Source organism: Zalophus californianus, chromosome 4, assembly GCF_009762305.2.
Source record: "Zalophus californianus isolate mZalCal1 chromosome 4, mZalCal1.pri.v2, whole genome shotgun sequence".
NCBI classification, from domain to species: domain Eukaryota; kingdom Metazoa; phylum Chordata; class Mammalia; order Carnivora; family Otariidae; genus Zalophus; species Zalophus californianus.
The window spans coordinates 86,831,276-86,855,299 of record NC_045598.1 but is presented as its reverse complement, the minus strand read 5'-3'; the positions used below and the strand labels follow the sequence as shown (position 1 = coordinate 86,855,299).

The 24,024-nt window shown below is 33.0% G+C and overlaps 1 protein-coding gene across 5 annotated transcripts in view; it reads left to right on the top strand.

The window, feature by feature from the left end:
• Positions 1-24,024, top strand: part of COL11A1 (collagen type XI alpha 1 chain) — a 195,981-nt gene that overhangs the window by 31,601 nt on the left and 140,356 nt on the right. For 4 of the 5 annotated variants that reach the window (XM_027571529.2, XM_027571515.2, XM_027571497.2 and 1 more), the window contains one exon: positions 1,051-1,213. In XM_027571529.2, the coding sequence (XP_027427330.1) occupies positions 1,051-1,213 (163 nt within the window). Of the gene's footprint in view, positions 1-1,050; positions 1,214-10,015; positions 10,104-24,024 lie in introns of those variants that run through there. The other variant, XM_027571523.2, reaches the window with a different exon arrangement.

The window sequence follows — 24,024 nt, the reverse complement described above, 5'->3', positions numbered from 1 at the left end:
TGGTCCTCATCAGTAGCGACGCCAAGTCACATGAAACAGACATTTAGGAAGGCTCCTGCAATTTTTGGGGTATTTTATTTTATGGATGTAGTCCTAGACACTTCTGCAATATTAATCTAGCATTTTTCATGTGGAAAAAAAAAATATAAACCAGAGTGGCTTGCAGAATCCAAGTGAGCCTCACTCAGTGGTTTATGTTAGCACCAGATACTGTTAATAAAACCCACCATTTTATAGGAAGATTAGGGTGTATATGTTTCCAAAGGGCTGGTCATGTCTACCCCCTAAGCCTGTCATCGCTGCCCTGAATTAGCTGGAACAGTAGCTTCAGAGTGAATTGAGACTCTCACTCCACACATGCGTTGACTATGCTTTCTTTCAGTGTTCCCACTTCAGGCCAACCCTGGAAAGAAGGAAAGGTATTGTGTCTCAGTTTTGGATCCTGCCCACAGTAGTGATCTATAACTGTCTTGGAATTAAAGTGGAAAAAGAAAATGAAAGCACTTGAAATAAATGTGAATAAAGACAGAGAAGCACATTGTGTTGTACAATTAGGACGTTCAGTTGTTCCAGATGGAGCAGTCATTCAATTAGGAGACATACCCTTTTACAGTTCATCTCAGGGGATCTCTAGAGAAAAAAGGAAAAAATTAAGTGGAAATCCATTTGGAAGAAAGCATTTACGTACATAGGAACTATTACTTACCCCATATCCCACCCCTGATCTTATCAAATATGCTCATCAGGACATGGTGAGATTAAGCTTTTGTTGCAACTGCACAAAGTGAAGCAAAGGATGGGCACTTCCTTATCAGCATAGACAACCACCCCTGGTGTGTATTTTATACTGTTTGTGTCCTTTTTAGTACCTAACACTCTTCTGGGTAAACAGTAAGTAGTCACCTGTTAACTGATTGATTAAAAAATGAGCCTACATTCTGTACAATTTCAGCTCACTTTCACAATTGAAAGTACATTGTATTTTAACATGAATAATGATGTGGCAACAATGTCTTTGAAGCTTACAAAAGAATTCCTTGGCTTTTTTAGGTGGCATCGGGTAGCAATCAGCGTGGAGAAGAAAACTGTGACAATGATTGTTGATTGTAAGAAGAAAACCACAAAGCCACTTGATAGAAGTGAGAGAGCAATCGTTGACACCAACGGAATCACGGTTTTTGGAACAAGGATTCTGGATGAAGAAGTTTTTGAGGTAAAAATAAATCAAATTTTATTTGAAGCTGAATGTTGTTAAATCAGATGAGCTGAATTAATAACTGTAACAATCAATATATGTTATAAAGCAATGTTGAAAACGAAAGGGTGACCTACTTTCTTCCCCTGCGGGTGTAGCAGTGATGTTTTCTATTGTTCAGTAAGAGAATGAGTAGACAACGGTGGCTGTAAGGACTGGGAAACATTACAGAGATTGGTTGATTTGAACACAGGCATGTTATTTTCCTGGGAAGGGCAAATGGCTTTACTCTTGCTACTTTGCATTATTTTCTTTGGAGAAAAGGACATTTTCTTCACTTCCTTCTCTGGGAGATTAATTTAGGGAAATGTACAAGTCAGATATTCTGCCTTTCTCTGTTCTTTGTTAATGTTTCCAAGGTATAAAATAGAGATCATATTGCAAAAGCTGAACTTATGTCTTTAAAATCACTTTTTTAAGTAATGTGAAGGTCATAGTAAAAAGTTTCCTTCCAATTATAATTCACCAATTATGATAATCACATTCTTTTAAACCTTCAATCATTGGGTCTGGTAGTTTGTCCTTTAATTTTCATTTAGTCAATTATTAACAGAACAAACAGACCTGAGTCCTGACCTCATAAAGAGATGCCCTCCTGAGACATTATTCAGTACTCTGATCTGGTTTTATACAATTTCTGAGTAATTTATTTTTCAAAGTATAATAAAGTAAAGCTCTGTAATATATTACAAATTAATAGGCAAGGTTTACATGGAAGATTTTCTGTATTTGGTTGGTTAGTGAATATACACACACACATATACACACATACACACAGACTATTTTTCATAGAAAGAACAATGTACATTCGGTGCAGGAGGATATTGTATTCCTGTACTTATATACATAACCTATGGTATAATTTTAAATATAATTAACATTTGTGACACTTTCAGATTATTTAATTGATATTCTGTTTGTTTCTGATTTTTCTCAACTTGTCTCAACTTTGACTCCAAACAAAATGTTTTTAACACATTATATCATACTAAACTGAATGATAAACTCATTCAGGCAATATATAATAATATACTTTCAGATCTTCCAATATCATGTATTGATTGCACAGAAATGATAATAAATATTTATTTATTAGATGAATATTATAAACAAATTTACTTAATTTCTAGTCTAGCAAAGTTCTATTTTAAAATTAAACTACGAATATCAGTTTCACAGACTAAACTTATTTTTGTAATACACACAACCTTTTTTTCTGGAAACATAAATGAGTAATACAGATAAACTGTATCAGTGGATGGTTTCATTTCATATATTAGTTCAGTCTATTGCTATACATAGTTACAGAGCCTGTGGAACTTAAGCAATGGAAATTAAGAGTAAACTTTGTTCATCATAAGGATGCCTGGGGGGCTCAGTCAGTTAAGCATCTGCCTTTGGCTCAGGTCATGATCCCAGGGTCCTGTGATGGAGTCCCACATCCAGCTCTTTACTCAGCGGGGAGCCTGCTTCTCCCTCTGCCTGCTCGGCCTGCCGCTCACCCTGCTTGTGCTCTCTCTCTGTCTCTCAAATAAATAAATAAAATCTTAAAAAAAAAAACTGTGTTCATCATGAATGATGATAAGACTCTATAAAGAGGAAATATGGAAGGGGCACCTGGGTGGCTCAGTTGATTGAGCAACTGACTCCTGATATTGGCAGGTCATGATCTCAAGGTCGTGGGATCGAGCCCCAAGTATGGCTTCACACTCAGCGTGGTCTGCTTGAGATTTTCTCTCTCTGCCCCCTGCCCCTCCCCCCATGCTCACACACTCTCTCAAATAAATAAATGAAATAATTCTTTTAAAAAAAGGAAATACAGAAGAGGAAAAAATTAACATTATTTAATTAATTAATATGTATTAAAAATACAAATTAGTTAGTAATATTCTCAAAATTTACTGCCCTGAAAGATATTTGTTATATGTACATGTTGACTAGATTTCTTTTTCAAACAGGCCTTCCTTTGCCACCCTCCCCCCAGCCCTCATGCACAGACTGTACTCCACTTTCTTTCCCATATTTTATACTCACGCTCACTGGGGTGCAGTTTAGAGTTTTTGAATTATAGTTTTAAACTATCACAATATGTTCTTTTTTCAAAGTAAATAATTGAATCTGATGTTACATATTTTAAAATATGTAACAATAGCCTCTGTGTTTCATAGGCTGATTACAGTATCAACTCCTAGAATACATAAAAATGATTTCCCTAAAATATTTCCGTATGTTTTCACTACTGCTAACCAAAACCCCTCTGGCCAAAAGGGCTTCTAGTAAATTACCAAGGACAGATGTACTAGAAGAAAAGATTAATATATATATTATTTGATTAATTCTTAATTTTCTAATCCATAAACCACATTGTAATCCTGGAGTAACTCCAGCTGTTTATTTGGAAAAACTGCTAAACTATTAAGAAAAATCATTTTTTTTGAAAAATAATTTTTAAAAGACTCATTAATGAATTCTTTAGTGAGTGTGACTGTGAGCAGCAAAAATAAGTTTATTATGCTGCTTTGCATCTTGGAATTTCATGAAACCTTATGGAGCTTTAAAAAGAACATTTATTCAATATGAAGTGTAATTAGTTTTGAAAAAGTAAATAAATGCAGACATTTCACTGTAAGGTTTACCTTTATCACTCTATCCAAATAGTCATTATACATAAAACTCAAGTCTTATTTCCTAAATTATATTATTGTATGGGTATATGAATTTCCAAAACAATTTAGTATTTCCCACTTCAAAAAAGAATATGAAGAAAAGAAATAATTCAAACACAGATTTTAAAATCACACAATAAAACTTTCTGACTCCTTTTGGGAAATTAGTTCATCTTATCTGAATATGATGTTAATATATCTTTCTCTAAAAATTTACTCAAATATTTTTCTTTTCATTTTGTTTTCCACTATGGTATCTATCTAGACTTTTGAATCTCTGCAAGTGAATGTGTAGAAATTAAACTAAAAATGATAAGAGATAGGAATGGTACCATACATGCATTGTTTTAGTGTTTGATACAGTTGTAATGGTGAAGATGATATAAAGAGATCAGTGATTCATTATTCCAAAAACTGAAAATATCACTTCTTTGGAAATGGTGTCATTCCAATTTAGATGCAAATTTGTTTAGTATATAATTTCATCTCTATCATCTCTGTATTATCCTACATTTATTACCCTATATTGCCTACTGTTAATGGCAAAAAATACTAAACGTGGCCATATTTGAGTTATAGTCTGAAGACTTCTAAGAATTCAACATCAAACAGATAAAAGCAAAACAAATTTTTTTTAAGTATAAAAAATTAGGTTATATGAAAATGACAAAATGAATATATAGAGTCATAATTCAGATTATATAATTTCAGCTTAGTAGAGTGAATATAAAAATTGATTATAGAATCAGAAAAATCTGATTTTGAATCCCAGAATAGCTTAAATACATTTCTCTACGTAATTATATGTTTTATTATTTATTTATTTATTTTTACTTTATGTAAGTTTTAATTTCTCATTCTTCAAATGGGAATAGTAATGTAATCTCCCCAGTAAGTATATATATTAAAAAAATGAGCTTATGTATGTAAAGTGCTTATAATACTAGTATTATATATATATATGGTTATATATTATGTGTTAATTATGTATTACCATGTAGTTTTCTTCTTATTACTTATGTTCTTTTTTTATCATTTTACAACCATGACATGTCAAATATACATTTTTGATATGGAAGTGCAACAGTGACCCATGTATCAGTAAAAGGTTTTATGTGGTCTTTTCATCTTGTAAATGAAGTACTTGGTTCCTGGGCTTGTGTTTGTTTACAAGGTATCTTGTGGGGATTAGATAAATTTTCTCTCTCTAAAAAGGTAGCACCTGGGTACAGAACCTAGCAGGGGAGACATGGTCTGGGCAGATGAATACTTTCAAGCAGGCACAAAATATCTAACCAACACTAATCCACAACCTCAGGGTTTTTTTTTTTTTTTTCTAGCTTTATAACACACTTCAAAGATGTGAGAAAAAGCTAAATTAAAAAATTAACTACATTGCCTGTATTCATTATCAATAAAATTACTTCTGTAGTCTTTTAAATAGGGAAATTTCTTTACTAAAATCAAGTTGTAGCCATTATAACTCAAGTTTTCAAAACATTGTTATTTCGATCTTTTTTTCTTTTTTAATGGTCAAAGCAGGTTATTACAAGTCTTTTATATTTTCTGACAATTTTGTACCTTTGGGCAGATTATTTCTTTCTTTTGAAACAATGAGAAGAATATAATGACAATTTAAGTGGAAAAGCTTATTGATGAAATTTTTCATTTTTTCAAACTTCTCAGAATGATTTTGGCATTCAGTTTTCTTGGGAGAAATCAATGAATAATAGTTTATAAAAGCTACACAATTTCAGTGGTTTTACAAGACCAGAAAACTTACCTTAAGGTAATAATAGCTATCTCAAATATTCCAGTAAGAATTTGATTACCACTTTCTGATACCTGTGTATCTTTCCACTATGTATATTTTCCAAGGTATATGCTTTTTAAAAAATGATGTTGGTAGACATGGTTTTCCTATAGAACAACAACAGGATGGAGGTAGACTTTTCCCAGTCTAGATGCATTTAGCTAATAACACTTGAGATTTTAAAAATCTATTTATTGAGATATAATTAAAGTACAGTAAACTGAAAATATTAAAAATGTATCATTTGATCAGTTGTGAAATATGTTTACACCTCTTAAACCACCATCATCATCAAGAAAATAAACATGGCCATCACACCCAAAAGTTTCCTCATGGATTTTTATAATCAATGTCTTCTTCTCCCAAGCAATCACTAATTTACTTTTTTAAAATCACTATAGCTTATTTTTTTTTAATTTAATAAACAGAATGATACTGAGTATACCTCTCTTTAGCTTAGCTTTTATCACTCAGCATAATGTTTTTGAGACTTATCCGTGTCTCATATATATCATTATTTTGCTTTTTTAAAAAACTGCTGAGCAGCATCCCAGTGTATGAATAAACCACAATATGTTCATCCATTCATCCTATTACTGGGCATTTGGATCATTTCCGGATTTTGGCTCCTGCATATAAAGCTGCTATGAACATTCATGTACAAATTTTATGTGGACATTTATTTTTGTCTTAGTTGAATACTGAGCAATGGAATGCTTTGGTTATTTAGTAATACATATTTAACTTTAAAAATCAAAGAAACTATTGAACTGTGCTCCAAAGTGGCATTAAATCATTTTACACTCCCTTCATCAGTGAATGAAAGTTTCAGTTGCTCTGTGTCCTTGCCAACCCTTGATATGGTTAGTCTTCTAAATTTTAGCCATTCTCAGTGGTTGTGTAGTAGTATTTCATTGTGGTATTCGTTTACATTTCCCTCAAAACTGATGATGTCAAGAATTTTTTTCAGGTGCTCATTGGCTATTTCTGCATCTTCTTCTGTGAGGTGTCTTTTGCCCATTTAAAAAAATTGGCTGCTATGTTTTGATTATGGAGTTTTAAGAGTTTTTTTTTTTATAAATCCTTTGTACTTTGATAGAGTTTTGCCAATAATTTTCCAGCATGTGGCTTACCTTTTTATTTCATTAACAGTGCCTTTTAAAGAGTGAATGCTTTTCATTTTGATAAAGTTTGTCAATTTTGTTGTTATGTTTTACACTTTTTGTGTTCTAAGAAACTTTTACCTACACCAAAATTACAAAAATGTTCTCCTGTTATTAGATATGTTGTAGTTTTAGGTTTTACACACAAGCTATGCCACATTTTGAGTTCATATTTGTGTATGGTATGAGGTAAAAGTCAATGTTGATTGTTTTTAGACAAGGGTATCCAGTTCATCCTTTATAAAGAAGACTTTTATGCATTGGATTGCTGTGGTTTCTATGTCAAAAGCCAGTTGAGTACATATGAGTAGATCTATTACTGAACTATTATCCTAGTTTATTGATTTGTCTATCTTTTTACTAATACCAAACTATCTTGGTTACTGTAGTTTAATAGAAAGTTTTGATATTCGGTGGGGTAACTGCTCTTACTTTTAATTCTTTGTAGACATTGTGTTAGCTCCTTTAGGTTATTGGCATTCTATATAAATTTTGTAATAAGCTTGTCAATTTCTAAAATAAAATTGAGTTTCCACTTAAATAGAATTTGATTTTAATCGGAATTTCATTTAAGCTCCAGATCAAAATGAGGAGAATCCATATTTTAACAAACATTGAGTTTTCCATTTCCTGAATACGGTATAATTTTCCATTTATTTTGCTTTTCTTTAATTCCTCTCACAAGATTTCCTGGTTTTCAGTGTAGATGTCTGTTTTCCTCTGAAAATGAACTTGATATGATCTCATTCCATTTAGATTTAGTGACAATTATTTTATGGCCCAGCATATAGTCTATCTTGGTGAATGTAGCATATGCCCTTAAAAACAAAGTGTGTCATGAAATTGTTAGATCGAGTGTTTTATAGTTATAATAGATATTTTAAAGTCTCTAAGAGTTTTAACATTTGGGTTATCTGAGTTGTTTATTGTCTTTTGAAAATTATTCATTAATACACTTTTTTTTTAGAGCTGTTACAGGTTCAGAGCAAAATTGAGTGAAAAGTAGACAGTTTCCATGTACCCCTGTGCATGTACACATGCGCACGTGCGCGCGCGTGCGCACACACACACACACACACACACACACACACACAGCCTCTTCTACTATCGTACATATGTTGCAATGGGTGAACTTATCCTGACATATCATTATCATCCAAAGTCTGTAGTTTACATTAGGGTTCAGTCTTGCATTGTACATTCTATGGATCCTGGTTAATGTATCATGACATGTATTCACCAGTGTAGTAACTTGTGAAATAATTTCATGCCCTAAAAATCCTCTCTGCTCCGCCTTCATCCTTACCTCTCTTCTAAATCCTGGCAACCACTAATCTTTTTAGTGTTTCCAAAGTTTTGTCTTTTCCAAAATGTCATATAGTTGGAATCATACAGGTATAGTCTTTTCAGGTTGACTTCTTTCACTTAGTAATATGCATTTATGTTTCTTTCATGTCCCTCATGGCTTGATAGCTCATTTCTTTTTAGTGCTCAATAATATTCCATTGTCTGAATGTAACACAGTTTATTTATCCATTCATCTACTGAAGGGTATCTTTCAAGTTGCTTTCAAGTTTTTGGTAATTAAGAATAAAGCTTCCATAAACATCTGTGTGCAGGTTTTTGTGTGGACATAGTTTTCAACTCCTTTGGGTAAATACCAAAATGTGTGATTGCTGATATGGTAAGAATATGTTTAGTTTTGTAACAGACTGCCAGACCGTCTTCCAAAAGAGCTAACCATTTTGCATTCTCACCAGCAGTGAATGAAATTTCCTGTTCAACATTTTTGGCATTTTGGCCGTTTTAGATATTGGCCATTCTAATAGGCATGTAGTAGCATCTCATTTTTTTTAGTCTGCATTTCCCTGATTACATGTCGAACATCTTTTCATATACTTACTTTCCATCTGTGTGTCTTCTTTGGTAAGCTCTCAGTTAAGGTCTTCTGTCCATTTTTTAATCAGGTTGTTAATTTTCCTAGTAAGTTTTAAGTGTTTTTTATATATTTTGGATAACAGTACTTTATCAGATGTGTCTTTTGCAAACACTTTCTGTCAGTCTGACCTGTCTTCTCATGCACTTGATACTGTCTTTCACAGAGGTGAGGTTTTTCATTTTAATGAAGTCTAGCTTATCAGTTATTTCTTTCATGAATTATGCTTTTGATGGTGTATCTAAAAAGCCATCACCATATCCAAGGTCGTGTAGGTTTTTCTTGTATGTTATCTTCTAGGAGTTTTAGGTTTTGCATTTTACATTTAGATCAGTGACCCATTTTGGGTTAATTTTTGTGAAGGGTTTGTGTTTAGATTCACCTTTTTACATGTGAGGTGTCCAGTTTTTTCAACACCATTTGTTGAATAGACTAATTTGCTCCATTGTACTGCCTTGCTTCTTTGTCAAAGATCAGTTAACTATACTTATGTGAGTCTGTTTCTGTTCCATTGACCTATTTGTTTTTTCCCAACAATACCACTCTGTCTTTACTGTCACTTTATAATAAATCTTGAAGTGAAATAATGTTAGTCCACCCAACTTTGTTCTACTCATTCAATATTGAGTTGGCTCTGCTGGGTCTTTTGCCTCTTGTTAGAAACTTTAGAATCAGTTTTACAATATACACAAAATAGTTTCCCGGGATTTTGACTGAGAATATTGAATCTCTAGATCAAGTTGGGAAAACTGACATCTTGACAATATTGATTTTCTTATCCATGAATATGGAATATCTCTCAGTTACTTAGTTTTTCTTTGATACCTTTCATCAAAGTTTTGCCATTTTCCTCATATGGATATTGTATATATTTTGTTAGGTTTAACCTATTTCACTTTTTAAGTTATAATGCAAATGATGTTGTGTTTTTAATCTCAAAATTACTTGTTCATTGGTTGTATATAGGAAAGCAACTGGCTTTTGTGTAAAAAAAAGCTTATATCCTGCAACCTTGCTCTAATTAGTGATTAGTTCCAGGAGTTTTTGTTTGGTGTTTGTTTGTTTATTCTTTTGTATTTTCTATATAGAAAATCATGTCATCTATGAACAAAGATAGTTTTATTTCTTCCTTCCATATCTGTATCTTTTATTTCCTTTTCTTGTCTTATTGCATTAGCTAGGACTTCCAGTACAATATTGAAAAGCAGTGGTGAGAGGGGACATCCTTGCCTTGTTCCTGATTTTAGTGGGAAAGCTTCAAGTCTCACCAGTAAGTATGATGTTAGTTTTAGGTTTTACATAGATTTTTTAATTTATCAAATTAAGTAAGTTTCCCTCTATTTCCAGTTTGCTGAGAGTTTTTTTTTTTTATCATAAATAGATATTCGGTTTTGGAAAATGCTTTTTCTGCATCTATCCGTATGATCATGTGTTTTTTTTTTTTTGGCCTATTGTTGTGATAGATTACATTAATTGATTTTCAAATGTTGTCCCAGCCTTACCTACCAGGGATAAATTTCATTTGGTGTATAGATCTTTTTATATATTGTCATTTTTTATACATTGTCAGTTTGCTAATATTTTGCTGGCAATTTTTGCATCTATGTTCATGAGAGACATTGGTCTGTAGTTTTCTTGTAAAGTCTCTGTCTAGCTTTGGTTTAGGAAATAGTGTCCTCATATAATGAGGTAGGAAGTATTCCCTTTGCTTCTGTCTCTGAAAGACAATGTAGAAGATTGGTATAATTGCTCGCATAAATGTTTTGTAGAATTCACCAGTGACCTATTCTGGGTCCAGTGCTTTCTGTTTTGGAAGGCTATTAATTATTGATTTGATTTATTTAATAGATATAAGCCTATTCAAATGATCTATTTCTTATTGTATGAGTTTTTGTAGATTGTGTCCTTCAAGACATTGGTTTATTACTTCTAGTCCATCACATTTGTGAGCATAGAGTTGTTCAAGGTATTCCTGTATTATCCTTTTATACCATGGGATACATAGTGATGTCCCCTCTTTCATTTATGATATTAGTAGTTGCATCTTCGCTCTTATTTTCTTAACCTACCTAGAGATGTAATGATTTTACTTGAAATAAACACACACACACACACACACACACACACACACACACACACACACACACTGCTGTTTTTCATTTTACTGGTATCTGCTCTAATTTTTATTATTTCTTTTCTTCTGCTTACTTTGGGTTTAACTTGCTCTTCTTTTTCTAGTGTCCTAAGGTGGAAGCTTAGGTGATTGATTTTAGATTTTTCTCCTATTCTAATATATGTATTCAATGCTATGAATTTCTCCGAGAACTGCTTTTGCTGCATCCCACACATTTTGATAAGTTGTGTTTTTATTTTCATTTAGTTCAAAGATACTTTTACATTTCCTTTGAGATATCAGTGTTGACTCATGTGTTTTTTAGAACTATGGTGCTTATTCTTCAGGAATTTTGGAACCTTCCAGATATCTTTCTGTTATTCTTAGTTTAATTCCACTGTGTTCTAAGAGTAGATACCATATGATTCTATTGTCTTAAAATTGTTCATGTTTTATGGCCCAGAATGTGGTCTATCTTGATGAATGTTCCAGGGTGAGCTTGTGAAGAATGTGTAGTCTGTTGTTTTTGGATGAAGTAGTGCATAAATGTCAATTACAGTTTATCCTGGAACAATACATGTTTGAACTACATGGGTCCAGTTATATGCAGATTTTTTTCGATATATACAGTACAGTACTGTAAATGTATTTTCTCTTCTTTATGATTTTCTTAACAACACTTTTTCTTTAGCTTACTTTATTGTTAAGAATACAGTATATAATACATATAGCATACAAAATATGTGTTAATCAATTTTTTATGTTATCAGTAAGGCTTCTGGTCAACAGTAAGCTATTAATAGCTATGTTTTGAGGGAGTCAAAATATACATGGATTTTCAGCTGTGTGGGAGGTCAGCACCCCTCACTCCCATGTTGTTCAAGGGTCAACTCTATATCCAGTTGATTGATAGTCTATTCAGTTCAACTGTGTCTTTATTAATATTCGGCCGCTGGATCTGTCCATTTCTGGTGAAAGGATGTTAAAGTTTCCAACTATAATATTAGATTAATCTATTTCTTCTTGCAATTGTGTCAGGTTTTGCCTCACATATTTTGATGTTCTCTCATTAGGCACATACACATTAAGGACTATCATCTCTTTTTGACAATTGATTCCTTTATTCATATATATATATATATATATATATATATATATGTCTTTTTACCCCTGATAACTTTCCTTGCTCTGAAGTCTACTGTGTCTGAAATTAATAGATATATTCTTGTTTTCTTTTGACTAGTGATGGCATGGTATATCTTTCTCCATCCCTTTACTTTTAGTCTATATTTATATTTATAGTCAAAGTAGGTTTCTGGTAGAGAACATATAGTTGGGCATTGTTTTTTGATCCACTCTGACAATCTGTTTTTTAATAGGTATATTTGGACCATTGATATTTAAAATGATTATAGATACAATTGAATTTATATCCACCATATTTGGCACTGTTTTCTGTTTGTTGACCTTATTTTTTGTTCATCTTTTGTCTTTTACAATTCTGCCTTTTTTTTTGTTTAAATTGGGCATTTTATATAATTACATTTCACTCTCTGCCTATTAATTATACTTTTTTTTAACTTATTTTAGTTGTTGCCCTGGTGTTGGCAATATACATTTTTTAGAAATTTTATTTATTTATTTTAGTAATCTCTACACCCAACGTGAGGTTTGAACTCACAGCCCCAAGATCAAGAGTCACACACTCTTCCAACTGAGCTAGCCAGGCACCCCAGAAGTAATTTTTGATTAATCCAAGTCCATCTTTAAATAACACTATACTATTTCACAGTAGTGCAAGTACCTATAAAAATAGAATATTCCTAATTCCTCCCTCCTGTACCTTGTATCATTGTTTTCATTTGTTTCATTTTTTCGTAAGTATATATATATATATGTATATATATGAATAAAGGAATCATATATATATATATATACTTATGCATACATATTTAAATACATTTGCTATTATTATTTTAAACAAACTGATCAGTTAGATCAATTAAGAATAAGAAAAATAAAAAGTCTTATTTTACTTTTACTTATTTATTCTCCAGTGCTCTTCTTTTCATTGTCTACATTTGAAACTCTGACCTATATAATTTTTCTTCTCTCAAAAGAACTTCTTTATTAAATTGCTTGAATGATAGACCAATCACCAACGAATTCCCTCAGTGTTTGCTTTTCGCAGGAAGTCTTTCTCTTTCACTTTAAAGGATAATTTCGCAGGATACAGATTTCTAGGTTGGTGGGTTTTTTCTCAGCACTTGAAATATTTTATTCCATTCTCTTCTTGCTGTGCAGCTTCTGAAGAGAAGTCAAATGTAATTCTGGTCTTTGCTTCTTTATAATTTGGATGTCTTACTCTGGGTTCTTTCAGGATTTTTCTTTATTATTGGTTTTCTGAAGTTGAAGTAGTTTTTCTTTGGCATTTATGCTGCTTGAGGTTCTCTGGGCTTCTTGGATATTTGGTTTGGTGTCTGACATTCATTTGTGCAAATTTTCAGTCATTATTGGTTCTATTATTTCTTTGTTACTCTCTTCCTTCTGATATTCCCATTACATGTATGTTATATCTTTTGTAGTTGTCCCACACTCCTTGGATATTCTGTTCTTTTCTTTCCCCCAATTTCTTTTCTCTTTGTTTTTCACTTTTGGAAGTTTCTATTGTCATGTCCTCAAGCTCAGAGATTCTTTTCTCAGACATGTGCAGTCATTCTACTAATAAGCCCATCAAAGACATTCTTCATTTTCAATCTCTAGCATTTCTTTTTGATTCATACTTAGAAATTCCATCTTTCAGCTTACATTATCTATCTGTTCTTGCATATTCTCTGTTTTTTTCCATAATTTCTTTAGAATATTACTAGTAGTTCTTAAAAATTGCTAGTTGGACAATTCCAAAATCTTGCCATATCTGATTGTGGTTCTGATGTTTGTTCTGTCTGTTCAAACTGTGATTTTAGCCTTTTGGTATGCCTTTTAACCTTTCATTGAAAAAGACATTATGTACTGGATAAAAGAAATTTGGTAAAGACTTCAGTAATATACTGGTAAAGTGCAAGGGGAGGGGAAGCATTCTATAGTCTATGATTAGATCTGTCTTTTAGTGAACCTGTATCCCTGGATTGTGAAGCTTACCAGTGCTGTTCAGTTCTTTTTCCCCACTAGATGGAGCAGGACGTCTATATATGGCTGTAGATGTGTATTTCCCTTTTGCCACGTGGAAGGGGGCTAGAGTTGTGTACTTCCTTTTCTCTAATTCTGTATGGGTCTTCTTTAATTAAGAAAGAAAAAAATCAAGCTATCACTATATTTAAAAATTATCATTATATGCTTTCAATCTAGGTTCTAAACAGAAAGCTATATTCACTAATTATTTCTTTAAATTTTATTCTTACTTTACATATATTTAGGAGATCTTTCATACAATACAAACTTTAGGAACAGAAAAATAGATGTGAGTGAACCCAGATCATAAACTCATTTCCATTGTTTCATTTGGGGAATGAAAGATGAAGGCAAAGTTATCATTCAGCAACTAAAAAGTGCAGAAATAGTTAAATGAAAAAGGTGATGATGATGTTGAAGTTTTTGCCTTTTTTTTTAAAGATTTTATTTATATGAGAGGGAGAGAGAGAGAGCTTAAAGAGAGCATGAGCAGGGTAAGGGACATAGGGAGAGGGAGAAGCAGATTCCTCGCTGAGCAGGTAGCCGAACGTGGGGCTCAATCCCAGGACTCAAGAAATCATGACCTGAGCCACCCAGATGCCCCAAGTTTTTGCTTTCTTAACCACGTTCACAGTACTTAATGTTATTGACTCTGGAGCCAGATAGCCCTGGTTTAAGTTTTGCGTTTGGAACTTAACCACATTGGACACTGTGGGCAAGACACCCAACCTCTCTGTCTCTTTCTCCTCATCTGTAAAATGGGATACCTGGGGCACTCCTTTCATAGAGTCATTGAAGAATTAAGTGAGTTAACATGTATAAAACTTTTATATCTGTGTCTTGTAATACTTAGTGTCTTATAAGTGAAAAATAAACTTCTGTTGATTATTTCTGAAATTAGGTGAAAACAGCAGATACATAGCTAGCATAGCAGCTACATCTGGCTTTGTGAAGAACTTCAGCTTATAGTGTATTATTTTAAAGAAGACTTCAACCACTGAAAGAAAAAATGAAATGTCATCCTGGAATGGAATTATATTTCTTAGTCTGTCAAAATAGCACAGAGTCAGGAAAACAGAAAAACAACAAAGCTTTGAATGTACCACGGTTGTTTAGTTTTGTTCTTGTTCTGTGAATCCTCAGTGAACATGTATATTTAGGAATGTAACTGTGGCTCTTCTTTTAATTGTTGAGAGCATTGTTGGGAATCTGTTTTGTAATTAATTGTGCAATGTAGTAAGACATCAAAATTATTTATTTTCTAAATTTCAGGAATTATGTACAATTTTAAGAGAAGTAACAAATGTGGATACCAAACATGAGGTACAAATTAGATAGGGTTGATATTCAAACACAGTCCAAGTAGAACTTGATTGTAACAAACACAAGTTCAATGCAAACTAGAGCAAAAAAATCCCAAGGCACACACTAAACACCCATATACTATTAGGATTCAGCAACAACACTGCTTTAAAAATGCACTGTATTCATGGACATGTTGAATTTCTCTAATATATAGAAAACTAAATATGTGTGCAGTAATTTCTAAAAAGGGAACTTATGGCTCTCATGCAGAAATAGTCCAATGAATTTGAATGACAGTATCTTGTACTAGCAGTTTTAGAAAACAAATTTTTGTTACGTGGACAAATTTAAAAGTTGTCAGATTTTATTTGGACTTGGTGTTAATAATTATTTACAGAACTGTGATGACAAATAAGGTAGTCACCTTTTGATTTTTCTTTTTTTAGGAGATATTTAAGTCTAACACTGACCACATATACTAGTAGATCAAAGTCCAACATTGGGTTAATCCTTTTTTTTTTTTTTTTGAGAGTTATCCATAACCAAGTCTGAAAGGAACATCTGTTTTTGGCTCTTTGATGTGTAATTACTTTCTTTCTTGCTGCACTTTGAGTTGGTATGACAAGTGTGATGACAGTCAACACACAAAAATGTGACACATTATTTATGACCATGCTTCAGTGATGCTGCAGGAGGTTTTGGCAGTCTTCTCTAGACATCACTGTAGTTTATTATACAATAGCCTCGTGATATACTGTTGCCATTCAAACTGTGATCTGCACCACTGTAGTGTGATAGGCAGATAACAGGCTATATTTGGGGATTTTATTGATAGTTTAGTATAATTTTATATTAAGCAGGATTTGTAGTTGAAACTATTTTAAGAAACTAAATGTAGCATTCATTCGAGGTGGATTTAGATTTCAGAGCTCTATAGAAATCCGAAGTACCAGTTATACAGGATATAGCTTGTCTTCTAAGAGGAACATTGCCATTTTGGTTCAGTTTTTTACTTCTTCATTAGTGCATCACTGGATTATCCACTGCCAACAGTGCACAATACAATGTCACATTTTATTTTGTCCCTCTTAAAAATGTTATCTCTGATTACCCTGGTGAAAGGTGATACTTGTCTTCCTTATTATTTTTCCCTTTTAAGTTTTATTATTAGTCTGCAGCATTTTATTAACTTCTCAAAGAATAAACCATTTTAAATTGTGTTCTTGTCATATCTCTGTTATCATGTTGTTTTATAATTATTAATGTATAACTTTCTCATTAGACTATAAATTCCTTGAAAGCAGGATTTATAGTCTATTAATTTAGATATTGCAGCAGCACCAAGCACAAAGTTTGACATTGTTTATAGCCACTGAAGATTAGTAAATACGTGAATGAGTGCTGGCCCTGGTGGCGGTGAAGACTTGAAGTGCCTGGGAGGAAAAAGGGCAAGGATAGCTGTAGGCTAGCAAATGCCATTTGAAAGTTAGGTGTTTGTTAAGTAGTTGACTATTCCCCATTGAAGCAGAATAAACATTATTGGCCAAACATTATGCTTAAATAATCGATATAGAGACATAAATAAATAGTTGTAGTAAGACATGATTGAGTCCATAATAAAGATATAGAAATGTTCAAGTGAGGGAATAACAACTATATTCAAAATGTTGAAAAATAAAGAGATATTTAAAGATGAGGGAACATGAGCAAAAGATGAAAGTTTGGAATGAGCACAGGAGATCTAAGAAATGTGATGGGTTTGGGGGCATTTGGGACATGACCTGGTTGAATGTGTTAGGGCCTGTTTGTGGGCAACATTTTACACCATGCTGAGGGGTTGAATTTTAAACCATAGATCATGAAATATCTCTTTAAGTAGAGGAATTCAGATTTGTTTTTTAAAAACTCATGTGTGTGTGTGTGTGTGTGTGTGTGTGTGTGTGTGTGTGTGTGTGTGTGTGTGGCAGTGAAGGAGTTAGTGTAGAATCAGATGGTGGTAGAGAGAAAAAAACCAAACCCTGATATGTTGAAACATTAGTTCGAATGAAAGGTATTAGAGTAAAGACAAAGTTGTGACAGAAGAAACAGAAAGAAGGGTCTTGCTTCAGGTTGTTAATGTGAGGTAGAACTGATAGGACTTGGGGACTGATGGGTTATGTGGAGTTAAGGGGGAGAGGAACTTAATACTCTAAGCTTTGCATAGGCAGTAACATGAGCTGTTTGGAAACTTGGCTAAGTTTAAAAGTCTTTAATTTTCTTTTTTTGTGATTTATGAATTATGTGCTTTAAACAAAACTTTAAATTGGCTAAATGGCCATATTTATGGGTTATCCTATGGACAAAATATTCTTATCTCACCATATTTCTATATTTCTCGAGCTTTAGAATAAACACACAGTTAATGTAAAATTATTTGCTCAAAGGAATATAAGAATGTGATAGACTATTAAATTATGTTTTATGTAAGCTTTTTGGAAATGAGATCTTTTTAAGGCATAACCTAGTTCATTTCTGTTTACAATAAGACTTAGTTCTTAGAAGAGTGGCAAGTATGCAGTGTCAGCAAATTATTATCTACTCTTATAAATATTAGTGTTACCTGTTCCTTGGATAATTACAAGAGCCTTTTAATTGATCTCCCTGCATTTGTCCTGCCCATCTGTTAGTCTGTTCTCTAAATCTTAAACACAGGGATGCCTAGGTGGCTCAGTCAGTTAAGTATGTGCCTTCAACCCAGGGTCCTGGGATCAAGTCCTGCGTTGGGCTCCTTGCTCAGCAGAGAGCCTGCTTCTCCCTCTGCCTGCCGCTCCCCCTGCTCTCTCTCTTTCTCTCTCTCTCTCTGACAAATAAAATAAAATCTTAAAATCTTTAAAAGAAATAAACACAGAAGAGCAAACCTATTTCTGTCAGATAGCACTTGGTTGAAATAATGGATGCGTGAATGAGGAATGTCACTTTTCTGTTTATAATCATACAGTGACTTTTCATATCATTTATAGTACAAGTTGAAGTTCTTTCAGTATTCTACAGGCTCGTATGAGATCCAGTCCCACCATCTGCTCTTTTTTCTCGGACCTCATCAATGATTCCTCTCCCCTTTTCTCTCTTTGGTCAACAAGGCATCCTTTCTTTGAACACATCAAGCCTGCTCCAGCCTTGGGTCCTGGACATCCATTAGTCTTCCTGCCTGGAAGGCTGTCCCCTACAGATCGGCATATTTTATTTCTTCAGTTCCTCACGTGTCTCTGTCTCAATATCTATTTATCAATGAAACCTTTCGGGATCACACTTTGTAATATAGCATCCTACCTTCTGACACATCTTCCTTATCCTTCTTTATACTCTCTATGGCACTTAATCACTTTCTGATGTACTATGTTTTGTTTATTTTCTCTTCTCCTCTGGAACATAAGCTCCAAAAGGGCAGGCGCTCTGTGCTATATCCATAGGGTTTATAGTAATACCTGAAACTTAATATTTTTTTAATGAATGAAATAAAATACTTCATTAATACATTAATGAATGTATTAATTAATGATACATTAATACATTATACATTACATACAATAATACATTAATACATTAATGTATTAATGAATTAATACATTAATTCAAGGAATATAGATCATCTATATCAAACAAAGAAACAGGAGGAAAGGTTTGTTTCATTTTTTTCTAACCATTTTATCTTTTTATTCATTATTTTGTGTTGAATAGAGCTACGTTGGTAGTTACTGTTTAGTAAGAAACCTTGTTAGAAAGTATAAGATAAATATGCACTTTTTATTTTAGTGCTTCAATCAATTTTAGGCATTTTCTGTATTACTAGGTAATTAGCTAGTACATTCAAATAGTGCTACATTCGAATAAGATAAGAACACTATTCATTTTCTTAAAAACTGATTTCTTAAGCCGATTTTGGGACACCGAGAAATGAAAAGTCTCGTGTGGGTAGCAGTTCTGTCTATGATTATGTGGTTTCCCTCATTCTTTCCTTTGAATTATAGCTCAGATTCGATCTCTGATTCATTTTCAATTACACTAAAATTCTAAGCATTTTCGCAGCTTTCCTTTTCCACACAAAATAGTTGAGCAAGAATCATTAACCATATGGCATATTTGAAAAAAAAAAAAAAACTATGATGAGAGTTAATGCTTTGGCAGATTCGGAAGTCTGAGTAGACCAGAAGCTTAGTTTTTCAATTAATCTTCTGATAATGGTAGTTACTTATTGAGAATTCTATGCTATTTTTAAGGTTAAATGTCAGTTTTGTTCCTGGATATACAATCAAAAACCTCTACAAAGACAGCTCATACTTTACAATAAAGCTCTAATATCAAATGTGAACAGAAGTTTTAGTGTCCAGGGTGTATCTTATGGAAACATTGTTTAGTTTTGTTAAGCTATTGCTTTTACAGTGGCACTTGCTGGAAACTGCTTAGCTAAATGTATTTTTCTTTTTCTTCTATTATGTTTTTTCCTGATGGGTTTTTCTTATAGAATAGTGACTTTAAGGCTCCTGAAACTCAACCTTTTTTTGGAATTTATTATTGGAACAATTACAAATGGACTCTTCAGCAACATTTCTTAGATTTTATAGTGTTGAGGGGCGCCTGGGTGGCTCAGTTGGTTAAGCGACTGCCTTCGGCTCAGGTCATGATCCTGGAGCCCCGGGATCGAGTCCCGCATTGGGCTCCCTGCTCAGCAGGGAGTCTGCTTCTCCCTCTGACCCTCTCCCCTCTCGTGCTCTCTATCTCTCATTCTCTCTCTCTCAAATAAATAAATAAAAAAAAAATCTTTAAAAAAAAAAAGATTTTATAGTGTCGACAGACACGTTGTCTAGAAGTTTGCCATTCAAAGATGTGTTCTCCTTTAATTGCCTTCAAATACTATAATAATTATACCTTATATTTGTGAACATGTTACATTTTAAAAACTGTTTAAATACATATTATTTTTTAAAGAATCTCTAGGAAATACAGGACAAATAACGGTATTCTCAATTTACAGGTGTTGAACTCAAGTCTTGTAATGATGAACAAATTAATATCCCAGAGATCCATTTATTGAACAAACTATTGTGTATCCAGGATGTGTAGGCTTATTCCAGGAAATATGAAAATCTTAGAGAACAAAACAGACGAGTTCTTGCTCTTATGAAGTTTATATTCCAGTGGCTTTAATTGAACAATATAGATTGGCTGATTAAGTGGAGGAGCCTAGACGATAAACTGCACCTTTTGTCTTGATTGAATCCTTAAACTTAGTGCATACGAAAAGGGAAGATGCCAATTACTGTTTCAAGGTCTTTGAGTATATGGTCTTTCTCTAACTTCTCACATTCTCTGTGAGTCCACCCTGTGTTCCAGCAAAAAACAATGTCTACTGAGGAGTGAACAGGAAGGCTGGGGAACCTGGTGATGAGCATTATTTCCCTAGGGCTAAGGAGGGAAGGGCAGAAACAGTGGTATAGAGTTCATTGAAAGCTGGGGCCATGTGGAAGTGTTTTCCAGAAATGGCAGTAGTGGTAAGGGGGCCAGACGGCTGTGATAATCCTGGGAAGTGTGAGGAAAACGACCTGACCTCCTTCTCTCCCCACCTTCCGAACTCTTGGTAGTAACTTCCCATTGTCTGAATTGGAACCTGCAAGAGAGTCTGATGAGGTGGGCTCTAAGGGTCAGATTTTTGGGGCACAGAGTAGGAAAGAGAAGTGTAAGTAATTAGAATTTGGGGGGCCAACAGAGAGTATCTATCACTTCTATATTTAAAAGAAAAACTGGATACTTTATCATTAATTGTGTCATTTATGCCAAGCCTTTCTGGATCATTCCTCTAATTTTCCCATATGGAAGTTGTCCCACTCTCCCCACCCCCTGGCTGTCCACTTTCTTTCTTCCTCATAAGTGAAGTATAGTAGGTACTAAAGAAATATGTTTCTTATATGTGATGTTTTGTGTATTATTAATCTTCTTTACGAAACTATAAGCTATCTGAGAATAGACTCCGAGTCTGTTTTCCCTCTTTATTCCTCTTCCTTTTATCCAGAGAACTAACCTATTACTTTGCTTTAATATTTGCTGACTACATAGATGAATGATTGGTAAACAGCCAAGGAAAAAGATTCTCAAAGTTATCTGGCTGTTAAATTCCTGTGTCAGTTACAATGAAAAGTTGTAGGAGAAAAGCAATTATTTTCTGGCTAATAATGTATCTGTGACTATTAACAAAAATTATCACATATACTAATATATAAAAGAGAAAAATATTTTGTCTTGGGGAAAAAATGTAACTTGTCCCAAAATTGTGAGGTATACAGTACCTCCTAAAATTAGGAATGTTGCATAGCAGGTTTGCTTTTGCACTCAAGAAAAATATAGTTCTTTCCTCATATTCCCATTTCAATAAGGAATTCTGTCTTTCAGCTTTGTGTGCATGCCCCCTGTTTTTCACTGTTCAATAGATATATGTACATATTGGCTGTATTCTGTCATGAGCTAAGAAGTTTTCACACTGACATGGAAAAAATCTTTTTTTCCAAAATTAAAAAAGAGTAAAAGTTATGTTAATTGTTTTATATATTTATATGCATAATTTTAAAATCCTCTTAGGCTTATATATCTTATTAAAATGGCCAGTTTTGATGTCATAAAACTTCAGTGCACTAAAGGAAATGTATCATTCGTTGTTACATGGTAGAGGAGTGGAACATAGTAAACATAAGGAAATATTCTTTAAAGTTCTTTTTTTTTCTGGACAGTACCACTGTATATAGAACGAAAATAATGAATGTATAGAGAGGCTACAACCAGTGATTTTGCTTCATCTGCTGAGAGATATTTTCTCTAGCCTTAAAAATAGGCAATAGAAAAAGGAGATGCTAAATTGTTATGTAAAAATAAATCATTTCCAAATATCAGGCTTATTTGCTTAGAGGAGTAGATGTGCCAGTTCAACTGTTAAACTCTTTATGGAATGATGAAAATAGTCTATCATGTTTTTTCATATTCAAGAGATGATAATTACTTTAAAAATAAGTCCAAAATTTATTGCCAAGTCAAAAGCTATGAGATATAAAGTAAATGTCAAATTCTGCTGTTAACTTTGTGAGACAGGCAATGAAAATCATACCTACATGCAAAGGCCATATTTGACCTTTATGCTGACATTAGTTATATGAACTTGTCCTTTAAGTGTGTTAAAATACAAGTTAAAAATATTAAATGATGCTGCTGTTTTTTTCATTCAGATGATTTTTTCTTAAATTATTTTTAAATTATTTTTAAAAATAAGTCTGAAGATGATTTCCATTTTATTTTAAAATCCTGTTTTTAGATTTTTAAATATTATTTTCAATTATATTTTTAAGAAAATAGATCCTTGTATAAAGTATCAGATACATTTATTTTGGGAGAGGAATTAAGTTGTGGTGAAACAAATGTAAACTACAAAAGATATATAATTTTGATGTAAATACAAATATACACATATATAATTCTGTTGCGAATACATTTTCTGTTCTTTTTTTCCATTGTTGACATGAAGTTGAACTCGAATATAATTTCATTAATATGATGTTAGAGGTACAACAAGGAATTGCTTTTTTATTGAAGTATAATTGACATATAATATTACATTAGTTTCAGTGTGCAACAGTGTTTGATATTTATATACATTATGAAATCATTCCTACAATAAGCCTAGTTACCATTTGTCGCCATACATAGGTTTTTACAATATCATTTACTGTATTCTTTACGCTGTACATTACATCCCCATGCCTATTTATTTTATAAGTGGAAGATTGTGCCTCTTAATCCGCTTCTCCTATTTCATCAATTGCCTTTCTCCCTCCACCCCTAGGCGAACATCAATTTGTTCTCTGTATCTGTAAGTCTGCTTCTGTTTTGTTGTGTTTGTTCATTTGATTTGCTTTTTATATTCCACATGCAAATAAATCATAAGGTATTTGTGTTTCTCTGCCTGACTTGTTTCACTTAGCCCAATACACTCTAGGTCTATCCATGTTATTGCCAATGGCAAGATTTCATTCTTTTTTATGGCTGAGTAATATTCCATCACACACATATGCACACACACACACACACACACACACACACCATATCTTCTTTGTGTATATTAGCGTTTTTCTTTTCTCTGGATAAATGACAAGTGATATTATTGCAATATTGCAATATTGCAAGATCAAAATATTGCAAGATCATATGATAGTTCTAGTTTTAATTTTTTAAGGAAGCTCCCTGGTGTTTTTCCTAGTGGTTACACCAATTTACATTCCCACCAACAGTGCATGAGGGTTCTCTTTGTTCCATGCCTTCACTAATACTTGTTATTTCTTGTTTTTTTGTTTTGTTTTGTTTTTCGATACTTTTAAAGCCATTCTGACTGGTATGAGATAACATCTCACTATGGCTTTGATTTGCATTTCCCTAGTGATGAGTGATGATGAACATCTTTCATGTATCGGTTGACCATCTGTGTGGCTTCTTTGGAAAAATGTCTATTCCTCTGCTCATTTTTAATCCGATTGTTTTTTGATATTCAATTGTGTGAGTTCTGTATCTATTTTGGATGTTAATCTCT